At 50.0% G+C, this 14,434-nt stretch overlaps 2 protein-coding genes across 2 annotated transcripts in view; one reads left to right on the forward strand and one right to left on the reverse strand.

Moving 5' to 3' along the window:
- SCAPER (S-phase cyclin A associated protein in the ER) overlaps nt 1–8,013 on the forward strand; it is a 136,337-nt gene extending 128,324 nt beyond the window's left edge. The window contains exons 30-32 of the mRNA XM_058811238.1: nt 3,320–3,511; nt 6,020–6,071; nt 7,642–8,013. Coding sequence (XP_058667221.1) covers nt 3,320–3,511; nt 6,020–6,071; nt 7,642–7,736 — 339 coding nt within the window. The 3' untranslated portion in view covers nt 7,737–8,013. The remainder of the gene's footprint in view (nt 1–3,319; nt 3,512–6,019; nt 6,072–7,641) is intronic.
- Nucleotides 8,014–10,277: 2,264 nt separating this feature from the next.
- Nucleotides 10,278–12,852, reverse strand: ISL2 (ISL LIM homeobox 2). The gene is made up of 6 exons (XM_058811239.1): nt 12,795–12,852; nt 11,607–11,796; nt 11,176–11,435; nt 10,782–11,065; nt 10,526–10,696; nt 10,278–10,394 (listed from the first exon to the last, which is right to left on the reverse strand). The coding sequence occupies exons 1-6, from the start codon at nt 12,850–12,852 to the stop codon at nt 10,278–10,280; spliced, it is 1,080 nt and encodes a 359-aa protein (XP_058667222.1).
- Nucleotides 12,853–14,434: the final 1,582 nt, after the last annotated feature.

Below are 14,434 nucleotides of genomic sequence, written 5' to 3' on the forward strand. Positions count from 1 at the left end.
TGAATCATGCTTTCCTAAGTGATAAACTTCAGAAATACCAGTGCAGTGGAGGAGGATGATGATTGCACTTGTAAGAGCAGAGTGCATTTCCCAGAGTCACACGGGAGCAGGGATTGCTGCTAGGGCAGGGGAGAGAGCCTGACCTGCTGGCTATTGGAGATTAAGCCAATTAGCAGGACCTGCAGAGGGCTATAAAGTGGTGGGAGTGACAGAAGATAACTGATAGGCAGCCCTGCAAGGTGTTGCTCAGTGGAAAGTTCCCACAGGTCACCACATCACTCATGGTGCTGGACAGTTGGCTGTGGGCGCAGCCTGCGTGGTGTGGGAGACCTGGACGTGCAGACAGACACCAACCAGGCAGGGCTGCAGTCCTGCAAGTGAGGATCTGAGTTGCTCCAGTCTCTCCTCAGCAGCCTTTCACACTGAGAGCAGTGTTGGCCAGTGCTTTCTGCTGTGCTGAACCTGAATTCTCACCCACCCTGTAACAGGGGCTCCACCTCCAGGATGGACCAGGGCCTGGAGTTTGACTGGTGGCACAAAGGAAAACTCCCTTCATTCATGAAATAGCATTTCAGAAACCTATTTGCTGTGTCTCCTACCTTTGTGTTGTTTGGGTCTTCACAGGATTGTTCCAGCATTTGGTACATGTTGGGCCATAAATAAGATAAACTAAGCTGGGATTTATTCCAGCTAAGCACAGACAAAACCAATAAAGTTGTATTATATACAGATTTATTATTATATAATAACCTGTAAGTTTTGAAAATAAGCAAGGTTTTAAAAGGAAATACAGAAAACATTAATGCGAGTTTCCTGCTCTGATTTAAAAAAAATAATTGTAGTAGCTTGGACTAATTTGATAGGTCTCAGTTCAGAAAAAGAAAACCACAAGGAAATATTAATGGAACATAGGCACATAGGTGAGGTTAAGCAGGTGCTTAAATGCTTGGCTGTACAGAAATGCAGTGATTTAATTAGGATCTTGTTACATTTGACAGGCGTATCTGATTTGCAGGCTAGAGAGAGAGAGCAACAAGAAAAGCTAATTCTAGGTAAATGCATCTGGATCCCAGTCTGTGGCAGGAGGAGAGGCAAGCTGCATTTCAGTAAGGAGCTTGTATCTCTTGTATGAGAGAAGTTTATAAGATGAGCATTCTATATTTCAGGCCTGCAAAAGTCCCTGGGATTGTTAAGCCAAGTGACTATTCCAAAAGAAAAAAAAAAAAATCAAGGAAGAGAAGTGTGAGGTTTGCATTTGTTTTCTTTGATGTTCATCTGCTCAGTCAAGTGCTGGCCTTCACTTCCTCCACCCAGTGACAGTGAAGCAAGGAGTATGTGCTCTGCTGCAGGTTTATTTGATTGGCTTTTTTTCCAGTAAGGGGTGACTCATGGTTTTCTTCTTCAGAGTACATAATATGGTGTATCAGGTTTAGTAGATGCATTAGTACAATGAGCTGAAATCATTAAATTGATTCCACATGTGATAAATACCAGATTAAAACAGCCAGCAACCCCTCTATATCCCTTCCTATCTTTAATGTTGATAACATCATAGTAGTAAAGCTGTTGAAAATAAAAAGAAAATGAAATAATAATTCCATGGAAGCTATTTGGTATCTGCACTGTGAGTGTGGCAGGACTTCACTAACTATCCATGGCATTTTTAGGACAGGTAAAGGAAGTGAACTGTGAAATGAAAAATAAAAAATCCCAAAAACTTCTTTTCCTCTGCCTATTCATCAAGGGTATGGTGGCCATGAAAAAGAAATCAAGAGTTCTCTTGTTCTGTCCTGGATCAGAAATGCCAATTGTAGTTATTTTAGTACCAATTATGATTGACTTTAAATACTTTTCTGATTATAGAATTTACCACAGAAAAATAGAACAATATAATAGCCACTCTGGTTAATTTAAAATTTCAGCAGTACTCCCAAACTTGGGGGCACCTCTTGCTTACAGGGTGGGAGCTGAGAGTTTAGAATCATCCAAATGCTTCAGTGATATTTTCCTCAAAACAATGTCTGAATGTGTGCTTAATTGTCACTTTTTTGGCTGTCTTTTAAAAATTGCTCCTGTCTTTAAGGGCATTAAGACATTGCTACCAGTATTTTGAAAGGTTTTTCAATGTCTTTTTTGACTGGCGAACTGGAAAAAAAAATGCAAACTATTATTTTGTTCATCTTGTTTTTAAACTGAACTGCATTATCAACTTAGTGTGTGCTCTGAAGGTATTGTTAAAAGTGCTTTGAAAACTTGTAAATCCCTGTAATTTATGTTCCTGTAGTCTCAACTGCTTCTTTCTGTCCTTCTGGTTTTAATTTGAATGCAGTCTTGTCTGGGTATGTACCTGTAAAATTGTGTTTTTCCAAGTACAATTTACAGTCATGACCCTCAGTTTTACAGTGTTCCAGCCTTATAGGAGCTTCCTCCTATGCTGAAAAGCCAACTTTGGGTCAAACAGCTCTTTCATATTGTAATTGTCTAATCAAGATTACTTGGAACAGATCCGATTTGGACATTTTTTAGTTTATGGCAAAGATTTTATAAGAATATCAAGTGAAATGGAAAGGTTCCTTTGTAGGAGACCAGTGATAGCATTGCCTTATTTCTTCAGATGTATACAGTTGTAAACTTAGCCTTCTTCATGACAACAGTCCCATTTATCTAAACAATTCTCCTTTTAGAGCCAATGGCACTGATAGAAACCGAGATAAGGAGCACAGATGGGAGGATCTCTCTGAGTCTCTCCTTACAGAAACTCCTCCCTGGGCAGCTCACAATCCCCTTTTCTTTTTGGTGCCTGAGAATTCGTGGCAGACATCTCCCCTGAAACACAGTCCTCTCGAATTGCCAGCCCCAGGAAGGATGGTCAGGCTTCGGGAGGGTTTTTAAAATCCTGGATTTTTCTTTCCCCGTGCTTAGTGCGTTCAAATGGCAGGGGTCAGCGTTTTGTCTTTCATAGCTCTATCTTAGAATAGTCCCTGAGCTGTAATTCTTTGTCTTTTGAATTAAGGTATTAAATGATTGATTTTACTGTAATCTGTAAATTAATTAATCCCTTGGTTATTTGCTGTCTTTTTGGGTGGTACAGAAAAAAGAATTTTCAGAGCTTTGTATTTTTTGTATTACTCCGCAGTAAAAATAGTACTTGCACACTGAAACAGAAGTTATTTGAAGTAAATTTTATGGGCTTTACTTTTAGTACTTACTCCTCATCCATGCTCATTTTTTTAGCATGACTTCAGCACCCTTGGTGGTTAAGAGGAAGAGAAGAACGGATAGATCACGTGGTTGAATTTTGCTCTGTTTGTATTTTCAGATCATTGTACAGTCTGGCCGTCACCCCACGGTGCTGCAGAAGCTCTGCCAGTTGCCTTTCCAGTATTTCAGTGATCCTCGTTTAATCAAAGTGCTCTTCCCTTCACTCATAGCTGCGTGTTACAATAACCCTCAGAACAAGATCATCCTGGAGCAGGAGATGAGCTGTGTTTTACTGGCCACCTTCATCCAGGTACGGCTGGGCTCGCCTTTGCTCTCAGGGTGGGGATCTTCACTGCACTAGGACAAGCAAACAGCACTGAAGTGCTTCCAGACTCTCTGCAGCTCTTCTCAAACCACAGATGATGCCTGTACTTGAGGCATTTTATCACACTGAAAGGTTACTGAGTAGTTCAGGTTCTCACTGTTCGTGCAGAATCCAGGTTGCATCCAAGTTTCTGGATGTACTGGGAAGATGTGATGTAGATCTTAAAATATTTATTTTTAAAAGAATTCTTTCCCATATAGCATATCTGAAATCAGTATATTAATGTGTTTACACATAAATGTACAGTTGTATACTGTGTACCATAGATTTACAGAGAGCTGGGTAAGTGTATGCATTTTCTGCAGAAAATACACAAAACATATGTTACCAGTCTAATCTTGCCATCTTTATTTTTGACAGTAAGCCACCAAAGTCATTACAAATACTGTTTTGAATAAAGATTTGCATTGTTTTTCTTCCCTTTGTTTAAATTTATATATTGTTTTATCCATCAGATTTTTTGCCTGCCTCGTGGTTTTCAAGCATTTTATTGACTGTTTCCAGTGAATAAATGCGGTTTTCATAAACGTGGTACTGTTAAAAATAATACTCTCTTGGGAGTCTGTAACCCTGTATCAGTCACCTGAAAGTTACTGCTGTTGATAAAGAAATTTTAATCAAAGTCCTTTTTCTAATGCTTTACAGCTAATCCAATAATAGGCTACATACATTTCAGAGAGAAAGTACAAGAACTAAATATTTACTAAAAGTCTTTGCATAACATCAAACTTATGAGTGCAGCTACTTTTTATCCTTTTAATACTAAAATATTGCACAGCAGTTCTTTTCAAAGAAGTTTGGAACTTTGTATTAAAAGCATTTGCCATATAGTAATGAACTTCTGGTTAAATACACAGCTATAATTCATCTTCTGTGGCTTTCTTATAGTGAAACTGAAAAATATAATTTATGCATTATTAGTAAGTGCAGCAAGTTTAGTTTGGGTTTTCTTCAGCTAAAAAACAGGAGAGTGGAGGAAAATGTTCCCTATATGAATAATTAAGGTTGTTTACGTTGATTTCTGTTCTGTAAGAGATGGAATGGCACTAAAATCCCCAGTAGCTACGGTAAGATGTAAGTACATTTATAAGGGTCAGCGTCACTAATACGATTTCCAGTTAGTTATATCCCAGGTGGCAAGTTCGTGTACTATGCCTGCAGGCTTTTAAAAAAAGGTGTTCTATTAAAATAGGGAAGAGCTGTGTGTGCTGTGAAGGGTCCTGGCACTGCTGGCTTTGGTGGTCCTTCAGTATTTTGCCCATTTTCAGTGCAATCCCGATGTTGCACACACACACACGGAGCGCGGTGCTGGCAGGACCCAAGGAATGCAGAGATCCCGCGCACGCAGGAGGGACTCGCTGCTCTACTTCTATTTCAACTCGCTGCTGTTTGTCAAGCAAATCTCTCATTTGCTTCGGTAGAAGGTTTGGGAAAGACTGTTAAATGTTGGCCTGTGACTAGAAAATGAGATTCTTCCTTTGCCAGGGAACGCCAAAAGAAATCCTGTTTGCGCAGAAGTTTGGTGGTGTGTACGAATATAACACTTAAATACAGTGTGTTAAATGTGCGGCCAAAATCAAAGGAAGAGCATTTCTGCATTTTACAGCGCTCTCCCTACCAATAGATTTATTTCCATCAGCTGAAGTTTGCATCAGCCTGTTTATTTTTGTTACTTCTGTTTGGAGATGTGCAGGAATAAGTAGAAACATTCAGGAGTATCCACGATTTGCTGTGCTGTATCTTATCTCGGATAATCCCTTCTTCACTATTCTGCTGGGTGGAGACTGCAGCAAAGGGCAGGATCTGTAGTGGGGAGCTGGCTGGTTCCAGGCCAGGTTGGTGTCCGTACTGGCTCCGAGAATGCTGCACCCCAACACCCCACAGCAGTGGGACCACATAGTGCTCAATGCTGGGGGCACAGCTGGGACACAGCTGGGGGCACAGCTGGCTGCCAGGGACAGCAGCACTGGGCAGCAACTCCACCTTCTCCCAGGAGATCAGCACCTCAGGCTCCCAGGTTGCTGGGAAGCACGGCCATTGCAATTGGGATCAGTCATGAATTTTGTAAGAGTGTATTTGGAGTAGAGAGCAAAGGTCTGAAACACCATTTGTTTTACAGAAACATTCCTATGGTTAAATGGCTAAATAAAAATCATAATAATTAACTATTTCCTAAGAAGACATTCACTAAAAATATATTTTTTGAAAACAGATACAAATAAATGTGTAAAAATCCACTGTAAATTACAGAATTTAAATGCTGATAGTACTGTGTTATGATATGTAGAAAACAAGCCAGAGTTTGTTAATTTACAGATTACATGAAGTATTAGTATTTTTGAATGACTGTGAAGACTTTTGAATGTTGTTTTAATTCCTCAGATGTAAGATCTGAATACCTGATGTCTTTTTTTTGTTTGTTTTCCCCCACAGGATTTTGCACAGAGCTCAGGCCAAATGGAAAATCAGTTATCTCAGCAGAGGGGTACGTTCCCTGCAGTGCAACAGAGTACAACTGGGTAGCAAAATGTGTAGATACTGTGATTTAAGTTCCTTGAATCGGTGTGGCTGAGGGGGAATACAGTAAATGTACAGTTTGGGGTGAGCTCCCTGCCTCACATCCTGACCTGCACATCCGTGTGTTCCAGCCCACTGCTCCTCTGTCAGGGATTCAGGCTGTTAATCTTTATTCAGTGCTATGTGGTGTCGTGTCTTAAATGTGATACTGTACCTGCACATATTTAATTAGCTGACACAAAGGCTGCCTTCAAAAGTTTTAGGTTGCAGAAGTTACACAGCCATGCCAATACACTCAGGGAGCCAAAAATCTCTAAAATACTGTCCTGTAATTGTCCTTTAAAGTCTGTCAGTTTGCAGAAGAGTCGGGATTTTTTTTTCCTCCTCAGTTATTATAAATATTATTTTAAATGCAGTCAACCTTTCTAGGCTAAACATTTGAAAGATTCTTAGCTGAGGTGGCTGTTACTTGCTAAACACATCTGAAATTCAAGTGTTGATGGGCATCTGGTCTTGAGAATTGTGCATAAAATGCAATGCTCAGACAGTCATTTCTCCCTCATAAGTAGAAATCCACCACCATTTCTTAAGCATTTGCTAGGAGTTGAGTGGTTCTAGGTCTAAAGCGTCAAGTTTTTGTTTAAAAATAAACTATAAAATGAAAGTAACTTTATGGACGTTGTTACTGTCAACATCAGACATCTCAGTCTGAAGCAGACTCGTGCAGTGTCTGCAGCACCTACTTTCCAGGATTGTATTTCCATGAGATTCTTCTCAAGAAACATCTAAAATCCAAGTGGAAAACTTGCTTTTTATTTTCGCTATTCAAACTGGAGGAACTTTTAAACAAAAATGTGGTAACATTTGAATGTGATTTCTAAACATTCCCCAGTTCAAAAAAGTTAATAGTAGTGTAGGCAGGGTTATTTTTATCTCTTATATCACTTGAATGTGAAGGATGGTGTCCCCCAAAAAAATGGGAATAGTAACACTGATGAGAATAAAATCTGAAAGCACAAACTTCGCAGTTGGGTGCTGTGTGGAGGGTCAGACCCTCAAACCTGGCACAGTGAAGTCCTGTCCACGTCACTGCACACTCTCAGGAGTGAAAGCTGCATTTGTGCTTGTGCTCTGAGCTCTGGGGAGTCAGGAACACAACTCTTCTGCAGCCCTTTGTAGTAAAAAAAAGAAACTGCTGGGCAGAAAATGCCACTGAGGCTGCCCAGAGTATAACGAGGCTGAGTGGTGTGCCCGAGAACATGAAGTGTGCAAAGATATAAAATGTTCTCTGCACAGGACAGAGAGCCTGAGCAGCTAACGCATGGAAGCCTTTGCTCATCAGAGCCTCTGCTCCCATTCTTAAAGCCAAGCGTAGATGCCCTGAGCTCCACAGAAGTGTCACCCCACGGTCTGAGGAGATTTGGATACGGGGAGGGGAGTAAATCGCCCAAATTGGCTGCACATTCATTATTCTTGTTTTACTGCGTTCTTATCTTAAGAGGGAATAACTTGGTAATTTTATGTTCTGTCTTCAACAGAAAAATTTTTCAGTTCTCAAGATTATCTTGAGCTCTCCAACAGATTCCCCCGGCAGTCCTGGGAAGAAGCTCGACAGTTCTTCTTGAAAAAATAAGAGTTGTATTTAGCTTTTAAATCCCTAACATCGTCACACTGACCAGTTCCTGCTGACTACCTTCTTTAAAACGCTGTTCCAAAATGGTTTTGATACTCTAAATACTTATCCTATAGATATATAATTTGCACTATTTATATAAGTACTGTAGATACTTCCAAGTTCTGTTTTATAATTTTGATAATTTGAGTTTATTTCGTTCTTGTATCCAATGTCATGATTTTGGTGTTTTCTGCCCTGTGGTGGGACTTGCACTGCAGAACTGCTGAAATAAGGTTGCAAATAGAGAAAATATGTTCTATATATCTTGTAATAAAATAACTTATTCTGTCTTGTGTGATTCCTGTGTTAAAATCATCAGTATGTTTGAGTTACCATAAGCAATACGGTTCAGAAAGAGAGAAAAAAAACCTGATAAGATGTTTTGCTCGGTAATCAAGAGTCAATCAGAATCAAATCAAAGTAATTCGTCAGATCTGGCCCCGGGGAAAGTTTGCTTATAATTTTTTGGGTGATTGGGGATACGTCACCTAGGACAGATATTTTAGAGCTCATGCATTTTTAACGCCTCGCTCGGATCGAGCGGGGCCCGCGGAGCCCTCACGGCTCCGTGCGCGCGGGGGCTCCGCGCGCCGCCTCCGCCCGGGGCCGCTCCCGCACGCGGCGGCGCTGAGGGGGCGCGCGGCGGCGCTGAGGGGGCGCGCGGCACCCCGGCCCTGCCCTGCGCTGCGCCGATCCCGGCCCGCGGGCACCGGCAGCTCGGCCCGGGCAGGACGGGGACCGAGACCGGTGCCCGAGCGAAGACCAGCACCGTGATCGCCACCGGCAGCGGAACGGTCCCTTCTCGGCGGCCCCAGCGCCGCCCGTAGCGGCCCGGCCCGGCCCGGCCCTGAGGCGAGCCACGCGCCGAGCTCCAGCCCGGCCCCGAGAGAACGCACCGAGCTCCAGCCCGACCCGGACGGAGCCAGGTAACGGCGGGGGCCCCGCGGTAGGGCTGGGAGGGCGGCAGGATGCCCATCCCCACCTGTCCCCAGCCGGGACAGCTCGTCCCGGCGGTGCAGAGCAGCCCCGGGCTGAGGTGGGCCCGCAGCCCGCACGGCTCCGTGCCCCCCGAGGGCAGCTCGCCCTGGGAGCCCGGTCCCTGCACTCGCTCCGCAGTCTGTCGGGGTGGTGGAGCCGCCGCGGCGCCGCGCTGCCCATCCCCTGCAGCCCGGAGGGCTCCGGTAGGGCCCGGCTCTCGCCCCCTGCCCGGGGATGGGATAAGGGAGCGGCTCGCCGTGGTTTGAGCTTGGCCGGGCCTGCGGTCCCACGGGGAGCTGGCCCTGAGCGGCTCCGCGCGGGTAAGGGGGAGGGCGCGGGAGCTGGAGCGGCCCTGCCGCGCTCCCAGGTGATGCCAGAGGCAGATAAGGAGTCGCCGCCTGGGTCTGGACGGGGGGATGGAGAAGCTGAATGTATGGCTCGCCTCGCCGCCCCGGGGGAGCCCCGCCGCCCAGCCCCGCCACCCCCGGGAGGAGGCGAGGCAGCCCCGCACCGCGGCAGGTGCGGGCACGGCCGGGCGAGCCTGGGGGCTACTCCGAAAGGGAAACCTGCGCTCCGCCTCCCCGGCTATAAATAAGCGGCCCCGGTTCTGAAAGCCGATTAGCGCCGTGCGGTGAGGCCGTGGGGGAGAAGCAGGGGCTGTGCCCGTCCCGACCCGCTCTGTTCCGCTCCCGATCTGTATGGCAGCGCCGCTCGGCACCTGGGGTACCCCTTCGCCACACTTACGCGACTTTTTTTAGTTCGTTTTGGTCTTTTCGTTTAAAACCATTTTTGTTTTTGTTTTTTTTTTTTTTTATTAAGTCCAAAATATTTAATCCCACTATTCAACCGCTGACTCTGACAATAAATAACAATAACTTACTTTTGATCGTTAAAGGCGCAAACAATCCGTCCTTCGTCCATTGATAACTTAACATTATTAGTACTGGTTTTCCCGTTAAAGTCTCGTTCCCGTGTCCCTTTTTTCCAGCGATCGTGGGGGGCCGGGCAGCGTGGCCCGAGTGAGGCATCGGTGTGAGATGAGGCTGGAACGGCGCGGCTCCGCGGAGGAAGGTCCAGGCCAGCTCCGCGGCCGCACGCCGGAGGAGTCTCTCCCCATTTTGTAGATATTGGTTTTACTATTTATTTTTTCCTTTCAAAAAGGAAAGAAAAGCCGTCCCCAGCTCAAACAGCGGGCGAGGAAGCCTGTCACTGTGCCGGGCTTCGGCGGGGAAATCCGAGTTTCTTTGGGGAAAAGAAACACCGAAATCCGCAGGGCAGAAAAAAAACCAAACCAAAACCACGAAAAAAACCAGGGCGGGGGCTCTCTCTCCGGTCTGGTGAAGGCAGCGAGGATCCCGGTGCTTTTTTGGCCGACAGTAACATATTTTTTGTTTGTTTTTAAATAAGAATAATTAAAAAACAAAGGCGTTTGTCCGGCGCTCTGGGAGCGGCCCGGGGCCGGGTGTCTCATGCAGGGAGCGCAGGCATGCGGAGGTCCCGCGGCGGGGCGGACCGGCCGCTTCACGTCTCGGCCGGGCTGGGTACCATGCTGTTGGGGGTGTCGGGGAGCTGGGAGGACAGCGAGGTCACGTCGCTGCCGGAGGAGGTGCCCAAGGAGCCGGACTCGGAGAAGGAGACCTGGGGGAGCAGCGTCTGTGAGGGCCTGGCAAGGTCGCCCCCTGCCCCGTCCCCCTCCCTCAGCAGCCGGGCCCGGCGGGCCGGCATCTGCCCGTCCCCTGCGGCCCGGCGGACGGCCCGGCGCGGCTCACCAGCTGCTGGAAGGCGGCGGGCTGCTCCAGGTCGCTTTGCAGGGCGAACTCGCTGAGCGCCTTCCAGGGCGGCTGGTAGGTCTGGACCTCCACGGCGGTGCCCTGCACGGCGCTCTCGTGGCGGATGGGGCTGCCGGCCACGAGCGGAGTCCCGGTGAGGCCCTGCAGGCTCTGCGGGCACACGGGGATTCAGCGCGACCGCCGCCCGAGCCCCCCACCCACATCTCCCTCCCCGCCGGAGAGGACGGGCGCTCACCGTCTTGTCGCTGTGCTGCTGCTGCTGGAGCTGCTTCATGAGAATGGACTTTTTCTTGTCCTTGCAGCGCTTGTTCTGGAACCAGACGCGGATGACGCGGGGACTGAGCCCCGTCATTTCCACTAGCTGCTCCTTCATCAGGGCGTCGGGGCGCGGGTTGGCGGCGTAGCAGGTCCGCAGCGTGTGCAGCTGCTTCTCGTTCAGCACCGTCCGCACGCGGGTGGTCTTCTCCGCCGCCTTGTGCGCCGGCGGCCGCGGGGCGGGCGGCCGCCCGGGCACCGGCTCTGCGACGGGCGGGGAGGGCGCGCACCGTCAGCGCCGCCGCCCGCTCGCCCGCCGCAGCCCTCCCGACACCCTCCCCGCCCCGCCGCCCGCCCCGCCGGGGAGCCGGTACCTGCGAGGTGCGCGGCGGCGGCCGGCGGCAGCGCGGGGCTGCGCGGTCCGCGGGCTGCGGCGCCGTCGGGGGGCGGCCCGTGGTCGGCGCGGCAGAGCAGGTCGCGCTCCCGCAGGCAGAACTGGTCGCCGGGCAGGAGCTGGCGGCCGCAGGCGGCGCAGCGGAAGCACTCCAGGTGGTAGACGTGGTCGCGGGCGCGCATCACCAGGTCGCTGCTGCTGAACGCCGCCCGGCACTGGGCGCACTTGATGCCGAAGAGCCTGCGGGGACGCGACGCCGTCAGGGCCCGCGGCCGCACCGTCGGGGCGGCTCCAGGCGGTGCCAGAGTCGGGCTTTCGTTGGGGGAAATTCGGGGAGTTTAAGGGGCTTTAGTGCTTTTTCGGGTCTAGGTTATTTTTTTTTCTAACGAGCGCCGGCGCGTTCGGGGTCACCTGCTGTAATCCCGTTTGCAGTAGGCCTTGCCGTCGCGCAGGAAGCATGTGCAGGTCTCGTCCAGGGGCTGCCCGCACTCGGCGCACTTGAGGCAGGCGACGTGCCACTCCAGGTCCGGCGACACCCGCAGCAGGAAGGGGTCCTGGATGCGGCCCCCGCAGCCCGCGCACAGGGCCAGCCCCGGCCGCCCTGCCGGGAGCGAGCGGGGTACGGTCAGAGCCAGCAATGTGCCAGAGCAGAGGTCAGCAATGAGGGAAAAGCACTTTTTCTTTTTTACACTTCATCCTTGTTTCTTATTCTGATTTTTTTGGTTTATTTTTTTTTTCCAAAAGAGGAAGAAAGAGAAATAAAGACAGACACACGGACTGGAAAGGATGGAAACATGAAAGGAGACAAATTAATACGGCCAGGAAAAAGGGGAAAAAAAAAAAGAAAGAGAGAAAGAAAAAAAAGACAGAAGCTTGAGCAAGGCAAATAAATGCAGAAAGACAGAGACGTAAAAGCAGAATTTTGGAAAAGGAATATAAAAGCAGAGATACAAAACCATTAAAACAACGGTTGAGGAAAACTTGAAAGAAATAAGGAAAGAAACAAAGAAAGAAGAAAGGAAAGAAAGAAGGAAAAAGAAATTAAAACAGAATGACGGAAGGAGATACAAAAGCATCGAAAACCCAGAGACGATTAAAATGGGAACATGGACAAATGAAAACAGTAAGAGACATGGAATCAAAGAGATAGAAAGAGAAATAAAACTAAACAAGAACAGAAAGAAAATATTTTTTTTAAACGAAGAGAGAATTTCAAAAAAAGACAAACAAACACGAAAGAAATAAAGAAAGAAAAACGGTAACACGACCAAAGAAAGAAAGAAATAAAGGAAGAGCAGAGGGCAGCAGAGAAAGAAATGGAAACAGTCGAAAGAAATGAGCTCAGCGGCGCGGACAGCAGAAAGGACAGAGGGGCCGAGAAGCGCCGGGCACGAACGGGAATAGCGGCACCGGAGTTGACACGGGCCGAGCCCGCAGTCGCCCGCGCCCTCCGAGGGGCCGCAGCCCTTCCCGGCGCTGTCAGCGCGCCCGGGGCCGCCGGTCCGCCCGACGGCAGCGGCGGCGAGGAGCTCGACCCGCAGGGTCCCGCGCACGCCCGCCCGCCCCGGCCCCGCGTTCCGCTGCGCTGCGCGCACTTACTCTTGGAGGGCTCCCCCATGGCGCCCGGGAGCGGCCGCGGGAGGAGGATGTCCACCATGCGGGCGGCCCCCTGCGCACCGGCAGCGATGCGGGATGCGGAGCCGCCGCTCCACCACTACCCGCGCGGCGCGGGGCGGGGGCCGCGCCCGCCCCCCCGGGCCCGCCCCGCCGGGCCGCGCCGTGATGTCAGCGCGCAGAGGCGCTGACCTCACCGCGCGGCCCCCGGAGGCGATTGGCGGCCGCGGGGAGAGCCCGCGGATTGGCGCTGCCGAACAATGGGCGCGCGGCGGGCGCGGAGCGGGGCGCACGCCCCGCGGGACCCGGCCCGGAGCCGCACGACGCCGGCACTGACGGGACGCGCGGCCCCGCGCCCCGCGGGAGAAGCTCCTCCGCGCCCCGCGCTCCGGGACCCTCTGCCCCGCCCGCCGTACTGCGCCTCGGCCCTGCGCGCTCGGGGAACGGCGGCATCGGCAGCCCGAGGAGGAGATGCATTGTAGCTTTTTCCCCTCCTCTGTTTTCCCTGTTATTCTTCTTGACTTTTAGTTCGCCTAATTTTTTCTCCTTTGATTTCCCTCTTCCTTCTCTTTCTCTTCTCTTTTGCATTTTATTTCGTTGTTCTTTCCCCCGCGTTTCGGCGTGCCGCTGGCAGGTGCCCGCGGGCGGGCTCGGCGGGACAGTTCCGGCGCTGCGCACAGGCGCACCTCCGCGGCAGACGGGAAGGGGCTGCGCGGTGGACGCCGGCTCGACGCTGCGCACCCGCGGAGCAGTTCCCTGCTGAGGCCCGTGTGCGGGAGAGCCGCCCCTACGGACCCGAACAGAACCGACCGCATCGTCGGGGCGGCCGTGCCGGGCAGCAGCCCTGTGACGAGTTGAAATTAGAGGAGAAAAATAGTATTTTACCGCATTTTCATGCGCCTGGTTCCATGCTGTTCCCGCAGCCGGACCTCTCCTGTTGCTTTTTTCTTCCTTCTGTTCTTTTCTCTTCCTTCTTTCCCCCCAGTCACCATGGGCTTCCCGTGCATTAGCAAAAAAATAGGGAAAGCACTTCCGTGGCCTTTGACTCAGCGTTAAATTCCCAAAGACTTTGCAGCACAGCAACACGAGTGTCTCATAAGGTCCAGGAAGGCTTAAATATGCGGGCATTGAGATTGCTGCTGTCTTAGGGCTTTGGTCCTTTCCTTCACTTCCATGTAATCACCTTTTTAATTTTATACGTGGAATTTGACAGGCATTTGCCAACCTATATGGCTCGGGGAGGACATGATGACTTTAGATGTTGGCTCAGGAAGGCAGGCTGCGCTCGTTTTCCTCAGAGGAGGGAGGCGGGATGGGTTTTCCAGCTGAAGCACTTGTCTCTTGTGCTAGTCAGGCACCCTGCAGGTATGAAGCCCCAGAAGCTGGGGAGGGGGAGAGGACTCTTTGGATAAAGTGCCTCACTATTTGACCCGCTCTCCCAGCCTGGTCACAGCCCCTGCTACCCCTTTGAGCGCCCCAAATGTTGAAAGCAAGCTCTTAAATTTGTACCATAGCTGCAGGGAAAGGAGGGTGGATGGCATTTGAAGCCCCCGCTTCAGCAGGCACGCATGTCACCAAGGGAGATTTGGTATCCCTGCCTGCCCCTGCGTGTGCGGAGGTGCAGA

Source organism: Ammospiza caudacuta, chromosome 10 (assembly GCF_027887145.1).
Source record: "Ammospiza caudacuta isolate bAmmCau1 chromosome 10, bAmmCau1.pri, whole genome shotgun sequence".
Taxonomy (NCBI): domain Eukaryota; kingdom Metazoa; phylum Chordata; class Aves; order Passeriformes; family Passerellidae; genus Ammospiza; species Ammospiza caudacuta.

What these genes read in the sequence shown, in the direction of transcription:
- ISL2 (XM_058811239.1), bottom strand. Translation starts at nt 12,852, where the DNA reads ATGGTGGACATCCTCCTCCCGCGGCCGCTCCCGGGCGCCATGGGGGAG. An exon ending in CGCCGCCGCGCACCTCGCAG is followed by an intron (nt 11,066 to 11,175) that starts GTACCGGCTCCC and finishes CGCCCGTCGCAG; the next exon opens with AGCCGGTGCCCGGGCGGCCG. An exon ending in CCGCCGCCTTCCAGCAGCTG is followed by an intron (nt 10,395 to 10,525) that starts GTGAGCCGCGCC and finishes CTGCTCCCCCAG; the next exon opens with GTCTCCTTCTCCGAGTCCGG.